Raw genomic sequence first — 24,472 nt, forward strand, 5'->3', positions numbered from 1 at the left:
CCTTGAGCCATAAAGAGGAGGGTGTTCAGCCGCACCTGCAGGCTCTGCGGAGCAGCAGCTGTGGCTTTTCTCCCTTGAGGAGCTTTTCCTGACTGCCCGGCTGAGCTACCATCCCTCTCCCAAAGCACAGCATTGCAATTCATCTGCTAATCCCCCAGAGAGCCCGGGGAGAGCATGCAGGACTATAAGAAAGGCTGGGCCTGGGGTGACAGGAAGTGGTGGGGACTGCAGCAAATTCGTAAGCCCCAGGCTGAGGATGTGAGTCCTCTTCAGAGGTCAGGAAGAGCAGAGCAGTCTGGCCAGATCTTAAGGGAATCCCTATTCAGCATGGTGTTGCACACCTTTAATCCCAGCTCTCAGGAGGCAGAGGCAAGTCTATGAGACTAGGCCAATTGGTCTATATGGTGAATTCCAAGACATTCAGGGACATGCAGAGAGACCCTATCTCCAGAACAAGCGTTCGGGGAGGGGGTGGGGTAGAGACCCTAAATTTGGCTTTATGACTCAGAATTTAAGTGTAAATTCAATGTATATTTCACAGCAGGGGATATAGCTTAGCAGTAGAGCACTTGTCTTCCATGCACAAGACCCTGGGTTCAATCTCCTGTACCAAAAAAGTTATAAGACATATATTCGTCGGACGTTAGTGGCACACGCCTTTAATCCCAGCACTCCGGAGGCAGAGGCAGGCGGATCTCTGTGAGTTCGAGGCCAGTCTGGTCTACAGAGTGAGTGCCAGGATAGGCCCCAAAGCTACAGAGAAACACTGTCTCAAAAAAAAAAAACATATTTCATGAGGTACCTTGTAAATATCACCTCCCCAGAATGGCCATGTCTCCTCCCTAGACCCTGGGCTGCTGGGGGTGGGGGGCTTGAACCAAGTTATCAGTCACAGGTGACCAGTGACTGCTTTTAGAATCTAGCCCCAGGGAAAGCTCTGCCCAGGCTCCTGTCAGCCCACCCACCTGAACTCAAAGTCTGCTTGCTAGATATCGTCTTGAATAGTCACCATCCTCTGAGGTGATTCTCAACCCCTCCCTGAGCGACTGTGACTTTGTGTGTTCTACAGACAAGGACCTGAGGACCATGTCATCTGCTCAAGGTCATATGTCTACCAGAAACCTGGTTCCAAAGCCAGGCTGACTCCTCACACAGCTGCCTGCGATGCCTGAGAAGGCCCCTAAGCAAAGCCTTGTAGTCACTTGGCCCCAGGGAGAAGGCTCTGCACACACCTGTCAGGACAGTGGGAACCAGGTTCCACATCACAGCGGACAGAAAGCCAGCAGGGTGCTGCTCAAAGCCAGGGTGTGGTCAGAGAGGGGCCCCTCCCAACCCAACCCCACCCAGACAGATAAAGCCAACAAAAGTTTGCCTTTGGTCTCAGAACCCCTGAACCCCATTTCCAATAACAAAAAAAAGTGAAATGGAAGGAGCCACAGGGGGGCCTGGCTATTGCTCACCCCACGGAAACAAACTCTCTGTAAACTAGCTAACTGGTTCTGAAAGAAAAGGGGTTCTATTTTGTCCCCTGTCGTCAGGGCTGCAAACCCTGATATATCTTGGGCAGGGAGAAGTGGTTGGCTCAGCACTTGGAGAGATGCCCACAAGACAGGAAGTGGGGAGGATGGCTCAACAGGTGCCTCTCTATTCTGAGCATGGTCCTGTGATGGGTGAGTGTACATCCAGCTGAAATAAAAAATAACTTTCAATACCCATCCCTGGCACAAATGGCCGACAGCCTCCTTTCTTCTGAGGACAAGGAGTGCACTCCGAGGCTCCTTTTGGCTTGGCTACTTTGGCAGTTTTGCTGCAGCGGTAATACCCCACCCCCCCACCCCAGGCTGAAATGGGCTGGTGAGCGTGAATGTGTCCTTGTGTCCTCCCACAGAAAAGCTAGAGGCTGCAGCTCTCTGGAGTGTCTGCCTGGGCACTGTCTCCTCAACCCTGAGTCTTCATCATCTGAAAGGACAGAGGACTGAACTTTGCCTCAGAGGGACGGAAGTGGGCTGGGGGACAGGGGAAACAGAGTTTCTCAACTGAAGTCCTTGTGGCCCAATTTGATTTAAAAATTTAAATTCGCCGGCCGTTGGTGGCACATGCCTTTAATCCCAGCACTCGGGAGGCAGAGGCAGGCAGATCTCTGTGAGTTCAAGGTCAGCCTGGTCTACAGGGCGAGTTCCAGGACAGCCTCCAAAACAATACAGAGAAACCCTGTCTTAAAAAAAAAAAAAAAAACTTAATTCATTCTTAAGGGTGTGTGTGTGTGTGTGTGTGTGTGTGTGTGTGTGTGTGTGTGTGTGTGTGTGTGTGTAGTATACATGTGGAGATCAGAGGACAACTTGTTAGGAGTCAGAGCTCATCTTCCACCATGTGGATCCTAGGGATCAAACTGAAAGCATCAAGCTTGGCAGCAGTCACCCTAGCCTACTGAGCCTTATAGTCAGCCCTAGATTCTTCTACTCGATTCTTTGGATGGCAGACATTTTCCAGTGAGCTGATCACACCATAGGTGAAAGCTCAGTGAGCTCCATGCAGAACTCCACAAGCCTTGGTCTTTTCTTCAGCAAAACATATGAACATTCAAACTCTGTGAGATTTGACATGAACTCTAACCACTGACCACTTCACCTCAGGGCTGTAGCCAAATGCTTGCCCAGCCTTGTGAGGACCTCACAGCATCAGAGTCTGGGGAGTCTAACCCTGCAAATGAGTAACAGCCTTCGTCCTAGCGTGCCCAGTGTCTGTTCCTGGTGTTCCCTGACTAGCTGGCCTTGAGAAAGAACATCCTCTCTGAGCCTCGGTTTTTCGTTGAAAAATGGCCCTGTGGTTTTAAGACATGAAGAGGAGACTCACTGGAAGCAGGACTGTACATATCAACAATCCCAGCAAACACTGGTTACAATAATGTAGAACCTGGCGTCTGTCTGCATACAAGACAGAGCCTTTCAAATCAAGCACATAAGGCTGGTACACACACACACACACACACACACACACACACACACACACACACACACAGAAGATCTGTCAGGAATGAAGAAATCTAGCCTCTAGCCACAGGCCAGATAAGACACTGTCGCCCTCACTAGTCCAAGAACCATGACACCTAAAGGGTTAGGAGGTTCCCCAGACTCACAGGGCTGCTGGGGTCAAGGGGTCAGATTGAGGGCTAGCTTAAGCCCAGGAAATGGTTGTCTACAGGCCAACCCCTGTAGAGGCACAGCCTTGCCCAGGAAACAGTGATGCTGGGGCCATCAAAGCCTACATCCTAGACAACGGTGCTGGCTCCATGACTGTCCCTTCCTATATGCCTGATACCTCCATTCATGCTGTGTTACTTTTCTCATTGTTGTACTGAAATAACTAACAAGAGCAACCTAAGGAAGGTCTTGGTTTTGGTTCACAGTCCCTGGATACAGTCCACCATGGGGTAGAGGGTCTTGGTGGCAGAAGTTGGAGTCACCTCTCACATTGCATCCACAACCAGAAAGCACAGAAAGATAAATGGTGACATTCAGCTCACTTCCTCCTTTTTATTGACACTAGGCTCCAGCGTAATGGAGATGTTATGCACATTAACGTGTCTCCCCATCTCAGTTACCCCAATCTAGTAACTCGCTTTCAGACATGCCCAGAGCATCCTGAGACCCCAGATCCTGTCAGATTGGCCATCAGCATTAACTGTGATACATGATTTCTCTAAAGAGGATACAGGCTAAGTGGCCAGAGATTCCTGGATGAGCCCTGGTCCCAGTACAGACTCCTCCCCCAGGAGGAATTCCTGGTATCTGCTGTGTCCCAAAACACTTAGTCACACATTTGCAGACAACCAAACAAGAACCAAGATGATTCTTGGGGAAATAACCCTGAGTAACCTCCCACTCCACCTGCCCTCCAGAGCTTTGTACCTTAGTCTCTTTTCTGGCAAAAGTAACTTCAGGAGAAACGGCTTACTTTAGCTCAGTCTCAGCTTATGGTGGGGAAGTCAAAGCCTCAGGAGCTCAAAACAGCTGGGCACATGTGTCTAAGTCAGAAGAGACCTGTGAACGCGCCTGTGCTAATGTTCGGTGCTCTTTCTCTGGTTTATACAGTCCAGGATACTCAGCCCAGGGGACAGTCCCACTCACAATTAAGATGAGCCTTTGCACAGCAATTAGTATAATCCAATAACGCACAGGCATGTCAGAGGATCATTTCCCAGGTGACTGGAGATTTTTGTCTACTTGACAGTTAACCCTGACCTTCACACACTGATCTTCACTCCTTTCTTTGACTCTGGAGAAGCTTTTGACCCACGCGTGACCTCAAGAAGCTGAGAAAGTGTGGAGGTTACATGGCAGAGAGTGGGTGATGAGGCTTCTGGCTCTGAAGTCACCAGTGTCCACATGAGTGATCTAACTGCCACAGGCCACCATGTTAAGGAAGCCCAAACTGCCCACATGGAGTCCACCCACAGGCAGGCTCAAGGCTAAGTGGAGAGAGAAGCATCCATCATCTGCCAGCTACGCCAACTCTATCAAATCTAACCCAGCAGCACCAGACACCCCAGGCCAGAGCCTACCGGCCAGCCTTCCCCAGACCTCAACCCAAAGGAACTGAAAGACCAGGACAAGCTTGCTGCTGTTTTAGCGGCCAGATTTTGGAAAGGTTTATTGAACAGTGTAAATGTCTTCATCCTAACAGAAACAATGAAAAGGAGGATTTACTTGGGGTCCGGGTTTAGGAAGTGTGGAACAGCCCCATCCTCACGTGAAGGTGGGAGAGTGGGGCAGTGGCGAGTCACAAGATGGTAGACCGGGAGGCAGATCAAGCCAGCAAAAGATAGGGCAGCACAGGACCCTCAGAGGTCCACTCTCAGTGACCAACATCCCACCCAAAGGTCCCCCAGCCTCCCAGAATAGTTCACCAGCTGGAGAAAGCACCCAAGCATGAGCCTGTGGAGGGCGGTTCCGGTTCACACACTCACACACAACAGACAGCAGAGCCTAGGGTGGCCATGTGTCATGAGGATTTCTCCCACAGGGAGACACAAACAACATCTATCCCCTCCTTATAATGCCTCAATAACGAACAAAGTATGAATCCACCAAAGTCCACCGTAAGGAGCCACTGAGTTGAGTGGGCTTACTTCCAGAGCACGGAAATAGGGTGACTTCCAGAATTATGTGTGGCACCAAGGTGGTCACACCACCAGAAAGTCCCACACCAACGCGGATGACAACTTCCCTACAGCTGCATAGATGGAGCCGCCCCTCCCCCTTGCCAGCCTCCCCACAGGCCGTATAATCCAGCACCACCTGAGCCCATGGAGCCACAGTCAGTCAGGGGAGAATCACCTACTGCCCAGGTGCAGGAGAGAGCCCTGGACTCTCAGGTGAAGGTCCAGTGGCCCTCCCCGCCTCCTCAGGGGTCTCCTGCAAGAAGCCACAGCTGCTCTGATGCTCAGAAAGTGCACTCTGTACACCGCATCCCACACTACAGTTATTCAGTGACCCCTTTCTCTCCCCCAACATGTCCTAATTTGGGTGATAAATTATATGGTCACCCTTCATTTGGCCAAGCATTCCCCTCACAACCAGTATGATAGAGTACATGACATACCTTCAACGCAGAAAGTTCAAGAAATTGATGCTCTCAGGTCTGCTTATGTGGTGAGTCCATGTGGGGAGCCTGGGCTTCCCCATAACATGGCAGCTTCGAGTGATCAGATCACTCCTGTAGGTACCGGCAACTTCAGAGCTGGAAAATGTACCTCCCACTCTCCACCATGGAGCCTCAGAAGTCTGTCATTCTGCTATTCCAAAACCGAACTCTAATTTCTTGAACCCTGGGTATGAGGCAGGATGGGGCGAGAGGGAGGAGGGCAATGAGAAAGGGCGATGGGAAGGAATATGACCTGTGTATACCGTGTGTGTGTGTGTGTGTGTGTGTGTGTGTGTGTGTGTGTGTGTATGTGCGTGTGGGTGTGTAGAAATGTCACAGTAAAAACCATAGTTACACAAGTAACATGGAACAGTTACAATGTTACATAAAAATTTCAAAGCAGCCAGGTGTTGGTGGCGCCTGCCTTTAATCCCAGCACTCGAGAGGCAGAGGCAGGCGGATCTCTGTGAGTTTGAGGCCAGCCTGGTCTACAGAGCGAGTTCCAGGACAGCCTCCAAAACAATACAGAGAAACCCTGTCTCGAAAAAAAAAAAAAATTTCAAAGCAAGAGCCAGGCATGATGGCTCACATCTGTCATCTCTGCACTCTAGAGTCCAAGCTCAAGGCCAGACCCTAAAAGTGTCTTCATCCACTCAACCACACAAACATGACACCAATAGGACACTCCCACACAAACCCAGAATCCTCTTCCCTTTGAACTGAAGTCCCTGAGCCCAGCCCACAGGAAAACACTGGGATTCCTGCTGACACAGTAAGAATGTGAGAGACAGAAATGGACAAGACAACCAGCCGAGGCCTCTTCCACCAGACTACCTGGTGAGGGACCTTTAGAGTTGACCAGGCTGGCCTCGAACTCATGGAGATCTGCCTGCCTCTGCCTCCTGATTAAAGGTGTGTGCCACCACCGACCTGCGAAACTTGCCCATCTTATAGAACTGTCTTTTCTTTAAGTCATTCATGGAAAGCACCTGTCACCCTGCCTGGCATAGTCAGTACTCCGGAAATGTTATATCCCTCCTTAAGGCACTGTAGGTTCTCATTGGAACATGCACTTCTGTTACCTGTACAGATGTTATATCAGAACAGGGCAGTATAGCACAGGATGGTGATTCTTGCTCCCAGATGTGACTTGTGGGCACATACAGGAGGGCTGGCAGGCTCTTGTGGCTACTTCCATCTACATGGAAGTTCTCTGAAACAAGAATCGACTCTGCTCACCGTAAAACGAGAAGGACCCTGAGGTGAGGGGAAGCTCTCAGCGATGTGGGAAGAATGCCTCCTCTTCTACAGACTCCAGGTCTTTCATTCCTTTGCTTGGTCGGCAAACCCTTATTAAGCACCACTCTGCACCTAAAGCTCCATGTGCTGCCAGAAACATGAGACTCAAGTAAGTACTCGGTAATACATCTTAGTTAGGGCTTCCATTGCTGCAAAGAGACACCACGACCACAGAGACTCGCAAAAGGGAAAACTTCTCTTTGTGGTGGCTCCCTTACAGTTCAGAGGTTTAGTCAGGCAGCATGCAGGCAGACACGGTACTAGAGAAGGAGCTGAGAGGTTTGTTTTTTTTTTTTTGGTTTTTCGAGACAGGGTTTCTGTATTGTTTTGGAGGCTGTCCTGGAACTCACTCTGTAGACCAGGCTGGCCTTGAACTCACAGAGATCCTCCTGCCTCTGCCTCCCGAGTGCTGGGATTAAAGGCGTGTGCCACCAACGCCAGGCTTGAGCTGAGAGTTCTTACAATTTAACTCACAGGAAACAGGAAGTGCTCTGTCTCACTAGGCGAGGCTTGAGAATACATGAGACCTCAAAGCCCGCCTCCACAGTGACACACTTCCTCCCACAAGACCACGCCTACACTAAAAAGGCCACACCTCCCAATGGTGCCGCTCCCTTTGGGGGGCATTTTCTTCCAAACTACTACATAATATGACAAGACATATAGAGATGAGAGTGTCCAGACAAGGTACCCACCTGCCTTGTTTGCCTATGTTCAGCTCTTGGTCAAATGTCACTTTTTAAAGTTATTTTTTAATGTGTAGAGATGTTTTGCCTGCACGTATGTCCATGCACCACTTGCATGCCTGGTTCCCCCAAAAGCCAGAAAAGAGCATTGGATCCCCTAGAACTGGTGTTACAGATGGTTGTGAGCACTGTCCTTCCTGGGTGCCCAGGTTTGGTGGCTCTAACTGCTGACCTGTCTCATCAGCCCCCAAATGTCACTTCTTAGGAGACACCTTTCCTACCACCTCAGCCTCCCTCTCACAGCACACCGAACACCCCAAATGGATGGAGCCCACACCTCTCAGGTGCTAGAAGTCACCCTGAAGAAGCAGGTGGAGGTCTCTCATTAGACATGTGAGCTTGGGTAGCTAACGCACCTCTCACATCTTCTTTTGTCCATGTGTAAAGTTTGTAATTAAAATACTGTAACCGGGCCGGGCATTGATGGTGTACACCTTTAATCCTAGCACTCGGGAGGCAGAGGCAGGCAGATCTCTGTGAGTTCGAGACCAGCCTGGTCTACAAGAGCTAGTTCCAGGATGGCCTCCAAAACCACAGAGAAACCCTGTCTCGAGAAACCATTAAAAAAGAAAAAGAAAAATACGATAGCCAGGTTGGAGAGATGGCTCAGGGATCTATTCTTCCAGGGGACCTGAGTTCAATTCCCAGCCACCAGATGGTGGTTCACAACCATCTGCAATGAGATCTGCTGCCCTCTTATGGCCTGCAGAGATACATGCAGGCAGAACACTGCATACATAGTAAATAAATAAATCTTTTGAAAAAAATAAATAAAATACTGCAATCAGTGCTGGATGTGGTGACACATGCCTTTGAGGCATAACCAGGTGGATCTCTGTGAACAGGAAGCGATCTTGTTCTACATAGCAAATTCTGAGCTAGCCAGAGATACATAGAGACCCTGACTAACTAACTTACACACACACACACACACACACACAAATGCTGTAACCTTAGGAATAACTGAAACACAAGGTTTTATCACATAACTCTCTGTGCTAAACTTAGCCATTATGAGCCATACCGAGAAGTTCGTTACTCAATTACCCAAGGAGATTTTGCTCCTTTCCATATGAGGCAGATTGTGAAAATTCTTTAGTGAAAAAGGCCCCAGTTCCCCACTTCACACTTTCTGACAAGAATGTAAACTTTGAGCTGGGTGATGGTGGCGCACGCCTTTAATCCCAGCACTCAGGAGGCAGAGGCAGGCGGATCTCTGAGGCCAACCTGAACTACAAAGTGAGTTCCAGGACTACACAGAGAAACACTATCTTGAAAAAAAAATAAAACAAAAAACAAACAAACAAACAAAAAAAAACAGCCGGGCATTGGTGGCGCACGCCTTTAATTTCAGCACTCAGGAGACAGAGGCAGGCGGATCTCTGTGAGTTCGAGACCAGCCTGGTCTACAAGAGCTAGTTCCAGGACAGCCTCCAAAGCCACAGAGAAACCCTGTCTCGAAAAACAAAAAACAAACAAACAAACAAAAAGAGCTAAGGGGGCTGGAGAGATGGCTCAGCGGTTAAGAACACTGGCTGTTCTTCCAGAGGTCCTGAGTTCAATTCCCAGCAACCACATGGTGGCTCAAAACCACCTTGAATGAGATCTGGTGCCCTCTGCTGGCATGCAGGCAGAAGACTGTATACACAATAAATAAATAAAATATTTAAAAAAAAGAGCTAAGAAGAATGTACTTTGTTTTGAGAACAGGTCTTATACAGACCAAACTGCCCTTGAACTTCAGGCTGAAAATGACTTTTTGTTTTTGTCTTTTGAGTCCTTGATCATCTGATCCTCCTGTCTCTACTTCCCCAGGTGCTGAGATTACAAGTATGTGCCTTCATACCTGGTTAACACTGGGCTGGGGATTGAACATGCTAAGCAAGCTCTCTACCAACTGAACCACATCCCCGGGGGGGAGAATGTGAGGAGCTCGGGGCAATCTTTTGTGTTGTCATGTCTTACTCCCTATCTCTGAGAGCAGGTTCTAAAGGTCTTAGGCCCACAGAACACCTCTCGGGGACACTCTGCAATGCCACCGCACCAGAGTGACCCAGAACAGCAGGGGCAGGACACTGCAAGAACAGCTTCAGGATGATCTGAAAATGAGGGAGGGACCTCCACACCCTTCTCCATCTGGAGAGAGCGGGACACCTGGGCCAGAGCAGGGGAAAGATGTTCAAACCCTGACACAGCAGAAGCTGCAGCAGATGGCCTCAGCGATCCACAGCAAAAAGGGAAAAAGACACAAAAGCAGGAGAGACCACATGATGGAAACAGTTCTGCAAAGATACACTTCTCCTTTAATTTTAGGACACGTCTCAATTTTATATTGATTTGGGGTCTTGCTGTAGAGCTTAGGCTTGCAGCAATCCTTCTGCCTCAGGTTCTCAGGTGCTGGGAGTTCAAGGTTAGCGTAGGTAATTTAGTGAGGCCCTGTTTCAAATGTTTTGGTGTCAGTGAGATAGCCCAGTTTTCAAAGACGGTGCCATTTCTCAGAACCTTCTCCAGCTTCACCAGCTAGCTCCCGTCTGGCAGTATGATCCTCCTGCCTCAATTTCAGACTACAGGGATCCCAGGATGGACTGCTACTTCTGGCTAGGAGCCAACTCTTAAAGGCACATACATGACAGGACCAAGGCAGTGACAGTGAACCTTTAGGGCAGAAAGAACAGCAAGTGTAGCGCCCGCTGGGAGGGAAATGAGAGCTGGCCATGGTGACCAGAGCAGAGGTTGTACAGAATAGCAGGCATCGGAGTGAGAAGGCAGCCAGGGATGTCAGGCCGCGGAAAGCTGATCTACTCACTCTATGTTATGCTTCCCTAGGAAGGTGCTAGCTGTGTGGGAAGACGTTTGCCCATGCTGAGGAGCAACCCACCAGGAGTACGAATAGATGAAGCTCTGACGGGAGACGGAACCCAAGGTGCGGCTCAAATTAGAATACGGACAGGCTAATCATGAATGGTGGGAAAACGAAAGGATTTTTTTGTTTATAGAGACAGGGTTTCTCCGTGTAGCCCTGGCTGTCCTGGATCTCGCTCTGCGGACCAGGCCAGCCTCTGCCTCGTGAGAGCTGCGATAAAATGCGTGCGACACCGCCGCCGGACCTATTTTATTTTACTTTCAATGAGCAACCAGGAACCTCCGTTGACTACTGAGGCTTAAGATCTGTGCGACCAGGGTTTGAGCCCTGGCGGCCATCCCAAAGTCCTAGCAGCCCGGACCGCGCAGGTCACCTGGCGGCACCCCTCACCCCGCTGGTAACCGGCACAGGAGAGGAGCGCGGCCACCTCCAGGGAAGGCTCGACCCGACCGAGAACCGGACGGGGAGGGGCAGCGGGAGCCCGGGGCATTGTGGGAGGCAAAGGGGCCGCGGCAGCCGCCAAGCATTGTGGGACACCGCGGGGCCGACTCGTGCTCCCCGCCCCAGCGTCCCTCGCACTGCGCGCCGCCACGTTTCAGTTCTGGGCCGCCGGCTAATGAGGACGTCAAGCCGGGAGCCGTGACAGACTTCCGGTTGGGCCTTCGCTTTACGGCTCGACGTTTTTCCGCTGACTAAGAAGGAAGGGGGGGGCGGTCCGCGCCGTTTACGACAGCGCCGGTCGCGGTTTACGGCGCCGGCTCTTGCGCGCGCAACTTTCCTCCTGTCTTGGGTCCTCCGAGTGTCGGGGCTGCCGCAGTCTCTGTCCCGTGCCATCTCTCGCCATCCGGGCCTGCGGAGCCCACTGCAGGTGAGCGGCTTGCTTCGCGGAGACCTGCGGACCTCGCGAGCCAAGCTGGGCTGGGGCTGGCTTCGGGGGGCGCCTCCCGGAAGAGCCTTCCTCCTTACGTCCCCTCCCGCCGTCGCCCCGGGGCGGGGCGGAATCTGCCTCGGGTGGTCCCAGGCGCGACCCTGTTAGTGCAGGACACCCCACACGGTGTGGATCCCTCGCCCGACGCTAAGCCCAGAGCCGTGGGGACGAAGTATCCTCCTCCGGGGGCTTTGAACAGTTTCCGTCTCTGCTCCGAAATGGGCGACTGAGAGGAGTGTGCTCCACTCTGGTGTGAAACCGAGTTCCTGGCTCCGTCTGTCGCGTCCTTGGCGATCCACACCGCGTTGTGGCCATCGTTTTTTCGTTTTCCCCTATCCGTTACTCTCTGGTTCACGTGTGGAGAAGCCAGAGGACTCCAAACCCCTGCCCATCCGGGGAGATGATGCCTGTCGAGTCTTGAACTGTCTTGAACTTGTGACAGTAAAATTACGGTTGCTTTTGAGACGGTTTTGTGGGTATGGCTTGAAGCCCCAGGTTGTCAGGCTGCCCCCCAACTGCAGTGTAGCCAAAGAAGGCCAGGCTTAGGCGGACAGCCTTGGAAGCTGTTTTGAGATGATGGGCAGGTGGACTGCTTAAGTTGGGAGAGCCAGCTTTCTCAAAGATGGTGGTTTGAGGGAGCAGTGGTGCGTGTCTACCCAGCACAGTACCGACACATTGCTGGGGCTCTCATTTCTTGTGAGCTGTTTGAAGGCCACACCCTCCCCCATGTTCTCTTCCTACAGCTTAGCGTAAGTTCTTACTTGGGGATGATGCTCCCAAGTTGATTCCTTGTTGCTCTCATCTAAATATCTTCAGCTTCCCTATGGTGGAACAAGGAGGAGAGATTACTAAGTTCTCCAGACATTGGCAGAAGGTTTCCTTCTTCTTCCTATTCTTTTGGTTTTTTGAGACAGGGTTTCTCTGTGTAGCTTTGGCTGTCCTGGAACTTGCTCTGTATACCAGGCTGGCCTCGAACTCAGAGATTCGCCTGTCTCTGCCTCCCGAGTACTGGGATTAAAGGTGTGCACCACCGACCAACTCTGTCAGATGCTTCCTGTGGGGTGACCAATGCATGTTGTTTGCCTGTTTTGTTTTGTGATGGGAAATGTCCAGGAAACCCCTGGATTGTACAGCTACAATGATTTTTACTTTCCTAAAATGAGCCTTGGCTTTATGCAGACTTCCGATTCCTGAGCTACGCTGCATGAGCTCCAGTTTTTAATTACCCGACATCACAACTTTCATTTCACTGTACTTTTCTGTTTTCCCCTGGAAGATGGGGACAGCACTGGCCTCTGCCCCGGGACCGTTAGAAGGGTCTGACGAGTGTGCTGGAAGGAGTGAGAACGATGTCTTGGTGCCTGTTTGTGTACCCTTGCCACTTTTGCAGCCATCTCCCTGGCCCTTACCTTGCTGGTTTTGCCCTGGAGTTTATGGTGACTTGGGTCACCTAGCAGTGCTGTCGCCTGGCTGCACGGGATTTGTGATGATGGAAAATTGGGAGACACAGAAAGGAAAGTCAAATTCCAGGATCTCCTTAAGGGGCTAGGGGACTTGTTTTTAGCCCTTTATTTTTACTTTCTTAGTTTTGCTGCTGTGTGTGTGAGTGCCAGCCCGTGCTTGCCATGGCATTCACCTGGAGGTCAGGGACCACATGTGGGAGTCGGTTCTCTCCTTCCACGTTGGTTCCATCTTTACCTACTTCACCATCTCACCAGCCCAAGGGTCTTTAAAGCCTCTGTGCCCGTGTGTTTGTGTATCTGAGTAGTAATTGTGTGGCGTGGTAACTAATAAGACTTTGACAGTGGTCCCTACTGATTGTTCTTTATTTTAGAGCCTGGTCTTAGAGAAGTTGGGTATTGGGTCCCTCGGTGAGGGTGTTTTTGAGGGAACTCATCTCACTTTTACCGTATTTCATGATTCTGAGATACCTTTACCTTATGTTACACTAAGAAAGAAAAGACAAGACATGACACCCCATCAAGCATAAGGCATGGCCTCATTTCAAAGATGTTCACCAAAAAAGAACATGTCCTAGAATTACCGAGACACAAGAAAATGTGTCTGGTGTCAGCGATGCTCTGAGTTTTAAGTGTTGGTAGAGCAGTCTACAAGAAAGCCCCGTTGGTGCTGCTCCAGAGCCCAGGGCTCCACTTTGTGTGCACCTCTATAATGCAGCTTCAGCGGAGCGTGGGGTGCTTGGGACTCGGTGGCCTCTCCTCAGAGAGCTGTTCACGGTGCTTGTTTTTTAAGGTTTCACACAATGGCGAAGTTCATGACCCCTGTGATCCAGGACAACCCGTCAGGCTGGGGTCCCTGTGCCGTTCCTGAGCAGTTTCGTGATATGCCCTACCAGCCGTTCAGCAAAGGAGATCGGCTGGGGAAGGTATTGGGTCCCTTCAGCTGGGGTAGCTGCTCCCCAGCTCCTCACTTCCTTTTGGCTCTCTTCGTGGCTATGCTTCCTTCAGGGGCAGAATTGGTCAGGGGTGGGGTGCAGACGAGTCAGAGGCGAAGCTGATGACTTCACTCAGTCTCCCTTACTCGCTTGGGTTTCTGCATCAGAAGCCTGCTCACCTGACCTCTTGTCTTCATCGCACCTAACAGGTTGCAGACTGGACGGGGGCCACGTACCAGGACAAGAGGTACACAAGTAAGTATCCTTCAGTGGCTATCCACATTTAGGCCTTGGGAAGATTGGTGCTTTGTTCAGTGAGCTCCACACTGAAAAGAAATGCTAATGAGACTTATTGGGGAATATATTCTGAATGTGTGCACTAAGCATGGTTTTGGAAATAGTCTCAGAAGTTACATTGTTAATTATTGTGAGGGTGACAGCCAGACTCCTAAACATGTTGAGTGTGCTGCAATTTGCATTTATTGCTTGGGACTTCCTGAGGCCATCAACCAGTGAACTGTGGACTTTCGGCCCCCCAGTTTAAGGTTCTGGTAAAGGAAAGTGCTTTTTTTGGTGCCAATTAGATGGTTAGAAGTTGGAATAGTAAGTTACGGTGGATGAGGTCAGAAAGAAAGTCTATCATGGTTGGTGGTGGTGTCCCTGGCTCCCATGATGGCAATGGGGGTACACTCGGATTCTTACTTGACCAGGCAGAGGTGAGGTGGGTTAACTTGAGATGCTTGAACTCTCTTGGTAAGCTCCTTAGACTCAAGCTCTTAAAACCTAAGTGTGTATGACTCACCTGGGATCGTGTTTGAATACAGATTCCCATTGGTCATGTCTGGGCAGGAGCAGTGAGTCTGCACACCTAAAGCTCCTGGCTGTGGTCCCCAAAAGTGCTACAGGCCCCAAAACCACACTTGAGAGAGCAAGGCTCAAGACTGCCGTGTGTGTGTGGCGCACAGCCTGTAGGGAGCACTTAGCTCACACCATCTCCTTTGCCTGCAGACAAGTACTCCTCTCAGTTTGGTGGGGGAAGTCAGTATGCATATTTCCATGAGGAGGATGAGACAAGCTTCCAGCTGGTGGACACGGCGCGCACGCAGAAGACTGCCTACCAACGGAACCGGATGAGATTCGCACAGGTAGGCCACAGGCTGGCAGCCTAAGCTCCTTGGAGCTTTTACCATGAGAATTTCTGCTGCTCAGCAACCACCTTGGGAACACTGATGAGACAGGAAAGGCTTGCAGGCCTCTGGCCAATCCCAAGTGGCCATTCAGTGACCATTTTATCATAATAACTTGCCTAGGGGTGTTTTGAAGGAGTTTAGATTTCTGTTCACAGTAGATCAGACATCACACAGCTGTGCTAGGAACCTATTTCCTCACTTAATTGCAGCATGCAGGCTTTGTTAATTAGATGGTTTGGTTGGGTGCCACATTAAGATGCAAACTTAGCAACTCTAGTAAAACTAGTAAACCCACATAAGTGGAAATGAGTCCAAGCTAACACAAGTGCTTCTCCCCTTAACGCAAATACTGTAGATGCTATAGGGTAAAAGAACAGAGATGAGAAACTTGGACTTCACACCCTAGACTTGCTCTCAAGATACCAATAAGCTGTGACTCTTAAGAGAGTAACATGGGTCTCTTCCTGCTTCCCAGCGGAACCTCCGCAGAGACAAAGATCGCCGGAACATGGTGCAGTTCAACCTACAGACACTGCCCAAGAGTGCCAAGCAGAAAGAGAGGTAAGCGTCCCTTCCTCTGGGTCAGAGCTGTGTTCCCAGATGGGCTGTATTCAGAAATCGTGGAGCCGGGGCAGGGGTTGGCTGTCTTTCACTATTGCAAAAGAAGCCAATACCTCTTAGCCTAATGCTGTCCCAGACTGGGTCATGGTGACTGGCAGGAGGTGACTGAGGTGGGCGTTTGTGCTGTAACAGCAGCAGGTAGAACTGAAGTGGCTCTGTGGCCTCTGTAGGTCCTGGGTGCCTACTTCAGACAGCACCTTATGCACTGTGGGTCCTTGGGCTGAGCACAGCTGCCTCCACACCCTAGCCAGGATTGCCAGTAACTGTCTCTTCATCTCTAAGCCACCGTTTTCTACCCTGGTAGCGGCCAGGAAAGATACTTCAATTCAGCTAGAAGAAGCTACTGAAAACACAGCCTTCTTCCTGTCTGTCTGTCTTTTCAGAGAACGAATTCGCTTGCAGAAAAAATTCCAGAAGCAATTTGGAGTGAGGCAGAAATGGGACCAGAAGTCACAGGTAGTGTGCCCATACCAAAATTCTGTTAGGAATTGGGTGGGTTTGTTTTCTTTTTATCCTTAAGAGATGGGAGTTGTACAGTGCAGTGTGGTCTCTGGTGTACTCAGTTACTGTGGGCAGCTTTAGATCTGCGTCAAGATTTCTTTTGCTGACTTTCTTCTACATAAAACAGTATAGCATTTGCATGTAGCATATGTCCATCTCCTCGTGGACTTTAACCCACCTCTGGGTTATTCATATGGGTTGAAAGTATCACTTTTATTTCAAGAGGTCCTCTTCCCTCAGCCACCCAGTAGTGAGGACTTTTACATGCTGAACACCTGGAATATTTTCAGTTCACACATGGCCTTCGGATACAGAATCCACGAGTACAAAACCTGCAGATATGGAGAGCTGGCTGTATTTCTTATTCCAAATAGCATTTCTTTGTATGGATTGCCGCATTTCCTCCAGCCTTTCCACTTTGGTGCTGTTAGGAATAATGTTACTGCCTTTGTAAAAACTATGAGAATGGCAGGCATGAGCAGTAGTGGAGTTTGGGTTAGGAGTATAGCCTAGCAGTGAACTGGCTGCCTTGCATGCACAAAAACATGGGTTCGTTTCCCAGTGCTGCAAAGAGGAAACGGTGTTAAAATTGTTGACGATACACTTCAGTGAAAATTTGGTGCTTGTTGCATCAAAATTACCGAGAGGTCCCATGTTGAGTCCCTGATCCCTTCAGTGAGCTTCTATGAGTCACAGATACTGTCTAAAAAAACAGCCAGGACCACATATGCCTCAATCCCAGCACTCATTAGTTCAAGGCCAGCCTTGTCTACACAGAGAAACCCTTTCTCTCAAACACACACACAGAGCCAGGATCATAATGATTAAATAAAAGCCCTTCCTGTGTTGAGCTCTTTTGCTTAGTTGTGTAGGTTATGACTATCTTTCCCTGTTTTATCTACAGAAACCCCGAGACTCTTCAGTTGAAGTTCGCAGTGACTGGGAGGTGAAGGAGGAGATGGACTTCCCTCAGCTGATGAAGATGCGCTACTTGGAGGTGTCAGAGCCTCAAGACATGTGAGTAGCTTCTTCGCCACTGCCTACCACACTCAGGCATTTGGACCAGCTGGGGTCTGTGTCTCCTTAAATCCTAGCAACTCCAAAGCAGATGTGTTCCAGTTTCTCTCCACCCTTGGTATCTGCCCAGAAGCACAGTAGGTCAGTCTCTAAGGGCTTTGGGCAGAAGTAGCATGACAGTTCTTCAGGAGACTTCCTATTGTGCATACTCGTACACGGAGAGCAGGGGTGTGGCACTAGGCAGTGGGGAGCCAGAGCTTCCGGCTGGAGGACTACCCACTGAAGCGCCTGTACTGACGGGAGGCTAGCCGGAAAGGAAGGCGTGTTTCCCTGGGTTCTGGAGCTAGAACAAGAAAAGAGCTGCAGTGAAGATTTGCCTCCTTCCCAACGAGGCTGATTCCATCTCTGTCATATATACCAGACTTCTGGGTGAAGTTTCTTTCTGGGACAAGGCACTGGTGTAGCAGAGTTAACTCACTTGCCATCCTCCTTTCTCTACCTCCCTAATGCTGAGGTTACAGGTGTGCACCACTGTACTCAGTAGATAAGACTTCTTATTCCACAGCATAAACGACAGGTGGGGAGGATGGCTCTGACTCTCCCTCTTCCCTCAGCGAGTGTTGTGGCGCGCTAGAGTACTATGACAAAGCCTTTGACCGCATCACCACTCGGAGTGAGAAGCCTCTGCGGAGCATCAAGCGCATCTTCCACACCGTCACCACCACAGACGACCCTGTCATCCGGAAGGTGTGCACCCCCTGAGGCCAGAAAGAACAGGGTGTGAGATATGGATGTGTCCCTCGGTAGTCACAGGGGGTTGATTCAGGAACACCCCATGGATACCACAACTCATGAGTGCTTCGTTGTGACTGATGTGGCTTACCTGTCAGTCCTGGCAATCTGCCATGTCTCAGATCTTTCTGGCTTATTCAGAGCACGCTGTTGTTTGGGGAACCTGACAGAGAGAGAGTGTACATGTTGATTAGGCACGGTGTTTTGTGTTCTCCTGAACATTGGTGGGTTGACTGGTGAAGGCCTCACTGAAACAGAACTGGCTGTGTATAGTCCAACCATTAGGCAAGGTTACTCTGGATCAGACTCAGAATTTGATGGAAGCAGAAACTTGTCGCTGGGTGGACTTAAGTGTGGTGAGCAGAAGCATGCTCCAACCCCAGCTGTGCCAGGCAGACTGTATTAGAGCCTTAGCTGTCTCAGCTGCAAAGACGGGGTGCTTGGCTGAAAACTAGTGAGCAGAGTGTAGCGTGTGACTCGGCAGCCATGCCAGCAGCTTGCTTCAGCCTTCCTGGGTGACATGGGGAGTCTTCTCCCTCCCTGGTGACCTCAGCATCCTCACTTCACTCTCTGTCTCTCTCTCTCTCTCCCTCCTTGCAGCTGGCAAAAACGCAGGGCAATGTGTTTGCCACCGACGCCATCCTAGCCACACTGATGAGCTGCACGCGCTCCGTGTACTCCTGGGACATTGTCGTGCAGAGAGTCGGGTCTAAACTCTTCTTTGACAAGAGGGATAACTCTGACTTCGGTAAGAAGCCTGTCTGGGGAGCAGCTCGGGGCACGGGTATTGTTGGTTCTGAATAATTGCTTGGTCCTGAGAATGGGTCATGGGTCAATCCTTCCCATCCTCCTGGAGTCCCAGGGAAGAGACAGCTTCACTGCTCCCATGGGCTTCAGCTCTGAGACCCCATACCGCCGCTGTGGCTGCGTGTTGTTCACTTGCACAAAACTTTCCTGGCCTTTTTTTGCTTCTGCATTCATACACTATAAAGAAAATTACATGCGTGTATTTGACACACGTGTATATATACACCATTAATGAATCACTTGGAAACTGAAGGATGAAAACAAAGCTGTCTGATTGTATTTGAGTCTTGAGCCTCGTTTGTTAAAATGCCAACAGACTATTCTCTTGAGGAATCCAGAAAGAATGAGAAGGAATTGTGTGACTGGTGGTGTTAGGTCAGAATAAAGGTCATGCGAGAGCCACACACCCTATCCACACATGCCACACGTGCTCTGGGGAGAGACCCTGTCAGCAGACTACAGTTGTCTGGAGATAGACTCCTAGGGTCTAGGTCTCTACATCTCCCCATGCTGCTTTGCACACTGCCAGTGGCTCTTGGCTGCATGAGCAGGTGACCATCCATGCTTGGGCTTTTCCAGACCTCCTGACTGTGAGTGAGACAGCCAATGAGCCCCCTCAAGATGAAGGCAATTCCTTCAACTCACCCCGCAACCTTGCCATGGAGGCCACCTACATCAACCACAACTTCTCCCAGCAGTGCCTGAGAATGGTGAGCACAAGGGAGCGTGTGGGGAGCACTGACTTGCTGATTTGGGTGGTTTAGGAAGCTGCTACTGAGCCTCTGCTTTGCACTAGACTGTGGGGTGGGGTTGGCCAGACATGGCCCCTCCTGGTAGCAGAGAATTTGAGCCACTGACAGACAGGTCTGTGTGCTTGGCATATTTCCTCTCTGTAAAGTTACAATGTTAATAATACTTGTCTCACACAGATGAGCTGTAGAAATGCCTTTGGCTTAAATGCCATTTTTTGCCTTGAGGATATGGTATTGAACAATTGTTCACCTTTTACTGTTGGGTTAGCAGTCTGTCTGGTGAAGAAGGACGCAGAGAGGGCACTCAGTGGGATGTGTTGGGTTTAGTCCTTACACAAGTAAGTCCAGACCCTCAAGGGCATAAAGCAGTGCTGGGTCTGCTGACTTGGCATCAACACCATCTCCTCAAAGCTTTGTCACTTCTGCAGGGGAGGGAAAGATATAATTTCCCCAACCCAAACCCATTTGTGGAGGATGACATGGATAAGAATGAGATCGCCTCTGTTGCCTACCGGTAAGTCAGCTGTGATGGGGGTGTGGCCAGATTGGAGCACAGACCCTGTCCTGGGCTGTCTGGGATGGGCCATCCAAAGCAGCAGATGTTACAGAGAAAGAATCTTGCTGTCTTTATAGTTACCGCAGGTGGAAACTTGGAGATGACATTGACCTTATCGTCCGCTGTGAACATGATGGCGTCATGACTGGAGCCAATGGGGAAGTGTCCTTCATCAACATCAAAACGCTCAATGAGTGGGACTCCCGGGTGAGACGCCATTGCAGCTGTCTTCCCTGTTGTGTGTGGGGTTGGCTGCAATGAGATGAGTAACCTTTAAGTGCTCGCAGAGCCAAGGCGGGTGGGGGCTGCAGTTTCTTGGTCCACATAAGTTCCTGCTGACAGAACACTAAGTCAAGGGTTCTGCTTCTGACACCTTTTGTCTATTCGTTCTGGCCGCCCATTGGCTCCAGCTCTCTACACATCTGATTTTGACCTCGTCTTGGGAAGAGCAGTCACTCTCTCCGACCTCTTTCTGTATATACTCGGCCTCAAAAGACTCTAAGACAACAGTTCTCCACCTCTATGGGTCATGACCCCTTTGGAGGGTTGCATAGCAGATATCTAAATAACGATTCATGAAAGCAAAATTACAGTTATAAAGTAGCAATGAAATAATTTTGTTGTTGGGGTGTTACAACATGAATATTAGGGGGTCACAGCATTAGGAAGGTTGAGAGCCTCTGCTCTAAGAGCTGGACAAGACATGAGTGCACACCTGTGGGCAGGACCATCAGGTCAGGCATCCTCTTTCTTCCTGGCTTTATGTGTGGCACTCTGTTGAAGTGAAGGGCCTCTGTACAGGATAAAGAATAGTGGCAAGGACAACTCTTGCCCAGCCAGCCTGTGATGGTTAGCTTGCCATCACAATGTGGCTAGAAAACCATTCTCTTGTGGGGCCAGCGGCCTTCTCCCACACTTACACTGTAGCATCTATCTTTCCTGGTATTGGTACTGTGTGAAATCACACATCCTTGCCCCACTCACAAGTGAGGTTGGAGCCTTAGGGTAAATTCCCAAGCAGCTCTTGTCCCAGAGTACCTTATACTTCCAATACACATGAAAAGAAACTTACAGCTTAAAACAGCGCCTACCCCTTCCCCACATCTGGAAGTCTGCCTATGAAGCATCAGGTGCTGGACTCCTGCCCTCAACCCCACCTGAGGCTCGCCCACCTGCCCCTCAGATCCCAAGCTTCCTTCTCCGTATGTTCACCATGGCACACTGTGAAGACCTTTTCACCACACAGCACCCTTTAGTCGCTGGGTTTTATCTCCATCGTCACCCGCAGGTGGGGTGGCTACGTACAGCGATGCCCGTGCCTTTGTCTCTTGTATGGTAATTGGTCCACCTCTGACTCAGGCATACTCTGCACTTCCTAGTGGGCCCCTGTCTTCCAGAGGAGGCCCTGAGGCCTTGTGATGGGTGCCCCCCTCACCCAATAACCAGGTTTCCTTCTGCAGCATTGTAATGGCGTTGACTGGAGGCAGAAGTTGGACTCTCAGCGTGGGGCTGTCATCGCCACTGAGCTGAAGAACAACAGCTACAAGTTAGCGCGGTGGACCTGCTGTGCTTTGCTGGCTGGATCTGAGTACTTGAAGCTCGGGTGAGACTTGTGTGCAGGTGCTGGGGCGGGCCTGGGGCAAGGGCTACTTGCCTCCTTTGCTTTGGGAAAAGCAGCAAACCAGACATTGCCATCTGTACTGCCCAGTGTGACCACCCATCCTCTTCCCCCACAGGTATGTGTCCCGGTACCATGTAAAGGACTCCTCACGCCACGTCATCCTGGGCACCCAGCAGTTTAAGCCCAATGAGTTTGCCAGCCAGATCAACCTGAGTGTCGAGAACGCCTGGGGCATCCTGCGCTGTGTCATTGACATCTGCATGAAGCTGGAGGAGGGCAAGTACCTCATCCTCAAGGACCCCAACAAGCAAGTCATCCGAGTCTACAGCTTGCCTGATGGCACCTTCAGCTCCGAGGAGGACGAAGAGGATGAGGAAGAGGAGGAGGAGGAGGAGGAAGGTGGGTAGAGCGGGCTGATGAGGGAGCCAGGCTAGTGCTGTGGTCACCTTCACCTTGGCAGCACATTAGGAGCTTCCTGGCACTTCCTGTGGGGTGGCACATCCAGTCCCCAAAGGAGACAGGGAGAAGAGCTAGAGAGGCCTGGGCAGCTGTTGAGGAAGCAAGGCCTTGTGGATCGGTTGGTTATATGACCGCAGAGCCTCGCTGGCTACTACAGGAAGTGGCTCAGCCTTAGAAGGGTCAGGAGGGCTCAGCAAAGAGGAGGCCTTCCTTCAGCACTCGGGTTCCTCAGAGGTCCAGAGGGAAAAGACGCATTGCATCACGTGGTGAGGCTCACTGCTCTTACTGTTCTTTTCTTGCAGAGGAAGAAACTTAAATGAGCCGGCTTGGTGCCCTCGTGTGTTCCACCAGATGTGCTTGGGCAGCATGTGTGGCTCCTACTCTCTGTGGCAGATGGAATAAAGTTTAAGTCCGTTTGGTTTCTTTCCTTCATCCTCTGCTTCCATTGTGATCTGCAGCCCGCCCTTCTCCCAGCAGCGCCTGGGAGAGGGAGACAGAACCAGCAATTTCTGTAGCTTCTGGCTGCTGTTGAATGAGTGGCTCTGTCAGTGCTGGGATGTTGTGAAAACTGCATTCCTGGAGAGGATGAAGGCCTTGGGTGTTTTATCTCAGAACCCCATGACCTGTCCCTTCATACAGTGTGGGACGCCTTGTGGAGAGAGATCCCCATGAGGACTCCTAGCCCTAGCACCCCCCAGCTGGTGCCTTGAAGCCTCCAAGAGCAGGGTGTGGTGGGGTAGTGTCCCTTCTTGAAGACAGCTTAAAGTATGCTGGGTGGCAATTCTAATGGCTTACAAGGTTGGCTTGGGTCTGGAGAAAGAATGTCAAGCCAGTCTGCACAAAGCAATGTGTCACATCAGAACTGTGTGTGTTTAAAGGCTGTGTAGACTTCTCTGGGTGCTGTTCTGAACACTTTTGTAATTATCCTCCCTGGGTAATGGCCCAAGCCTTCCATAAAAGCCTCACCTACCCCTTTAGAACTGGAATGTGGGTGGAAGCTCTGTAGATAAACAGGTTCAAGACTGGGATTGCCTCCTAATTTCAACACAGTTGAATTTAAGAACCCAGCAAGGGATGCTGGGATTGATCGTGTTGGGAAGCAGAGCAGAAAACTTGGAGTTTCTGAAAGTTTCACTGTAGTGAAAAAGTCTAATATGCAGCATCCCTGGCTACAAGTGATGTGACTAGTGTTTCGACCTTCAGGAATGGACTGGAATCCAGATCCTTTGCACAACCCTTGGCCTAATCCACGTTCATCGGAAGCTGCTGTGGCTCTCCCCTATGGGCAGCACATAATGGCTAGGAACTGTGTACCTAGCTAGTTCTTTGGAACCCTCCGTCTGGCTTGAGGGCTGGGTCCTGACCAGCATTTCATTTCCATCATCAAACCAGCTTCCATGTTCTAGTTCGCTCCGATGCCCATTCATCCTGCCCACAGCAGCTAAGAAATGATGTGTTCTGCCTGATTTTGGATAAGGTACCTTGTCTAGTCAGGATAGCTCCAGACTAAAGCACCTGTGGGATGAGGTCTCCACAGTGACCACAAAATAAAGTTTGTGTCTGCCCCTAGGGGGCTTTTCTTGCTTTAGTTCAAGCTGTAAAGAAAACAGCTGCGTTCCTGGGTGTGCTTTCACAGCACACTCAGAAAGGTGTACATTTCTCAGGGCAAATGAGGAATCTTTAAGTGGGCAGAGTTCCAAAGCAAGCCTCCAAAAGCACTGCTCCCTTTTCATGGGAAGCAGCTCCAGCCAAGCAAAACTGCAGTAGAGTCCTTCCAAGCTCTGTTCCCTAAGAACCCTCGGCTTCGATTCGCTGGAGTCTGCGTCGCCCTGTGAAGGTAGGTCTCTCTCTGTTCTTCCTTCATACAGTCACATACTATTCTAACCAGGTCACCCGGAGGAGGCCAGCCTGGATATTCAAATCCTCTTCCTCCCATTCTCGGTGCCTGCCCCGGGTTTCAACTTGAGGCTTTGGTTTTAGGATTTTAAAGCAGGATCTCCCACTCCAGGGAATCGCCTCTCAATTGGGCTTACCTTGTCTCAAAATCCACTTAGCTGTTGTCTTATGCAAACGTCACTTCTAAACGTGTATTAACCAGTTACAAAGTGCTGGTAATTGCTTCCCTTGCCCACTCCTCCGACAACTGGCCGATCAAGTCTTTGGCAGATAATTGGTTCCTCTGTCTTGGCCCCGTTACTCTAGTCATCAGTCCCATAAAACTTAACAGTCTTCGGCTACGGTAATGAAGGGATATGAATGCCAAGATTTTCTCCAAAAATCTC

The 24,472-nt window shown here is 50.3% G+C and overlaps 1 protein-coding gene and 1 long non-coding RNA gene across 3 annotated transcripts in view; one reads left to right on the forward strand and one right to left on the reverse strand.

The window, feature by feature from the left end:
• LOC121142954 overlaps window positions 1-11,242 on the reverse strand; it is a 46,046-nt gene extending 34,804 nt beyond the window's left edge. Inside the window, exons 1-3 of one of the 2 annotated variants that reach the window (XR_005880118.1) lie at window positions 10,567-11,242; window positions 6,883-7,029; window positions 5,602-5,827 (exon numbers count right to left, since the gene is read on the reverse strand). This is a non-coding gene — a long non-coding RNA (uncharacterized LOC121142954). Of the gene's footprint in view, window positions 1-5,601; window positions 5,828-6,882; window positions 7,030-10,494 lie in introns of both variants that reach the window. The other variant, XR_005880117.1, reaches the window with a different exon arrangement.
• Window positions 11,243-11,263: 21 nt separating this feature from the next.
• Window positions 11,264-22,622, forward strand: Eif3d (eukaryotic translation initiation factor 3 subunit D). Its single transcript, XM_005066950.4, has 15 exons — window positions 11,264-11,419; window positions 13,733-13,865; window positions 14,084-14,129; window positions 14,883-15,019; window positions 15,540-15,625; window positions 16,069-16,141; window positions 17,091-17,203; window positions 17,818-17,950; window positions 18,596-18,743; window positions 19,382-19,512; window positions 19,983-20,068; window positions 20,188-20,317; window positions 21,571-21,713; window positions 21,847-22,130; window positions 22,493-22,622. Exons 2-15 carry the CDS (start codon window positions 13,743-13,745, stop codon window positions 22,504-22,506), a joined length of 1,647 nt encoding a protein of 548 aa, XP_005067007.1. The 5' UTR covers window positions 11,264-11,419; window positions 13,733-13,742; the 3' UTR covers window positions 22,507-22,622.
• The last annotated feature ends 1,850 nt before the right edge of the window (window positions 22,623-24,472 follow it).

Source organism: Mesocricetus auratus, unplaced genomic scaffold (genome assembly GCF_017639785.1).
Source record: "Mesocricetus auratus isolate SY011 unplaced genomic scaffold, BCM_Maur_2.0 Super-Scaffold_100010, whole genome shotgun sequence".
Taxonomy (NCBI): Eukaryota; Metazoa; Chordata; class Mammalia; order Rodentia; family Cricetidae; genus Mesocricetus; species Mesocricetus auratus.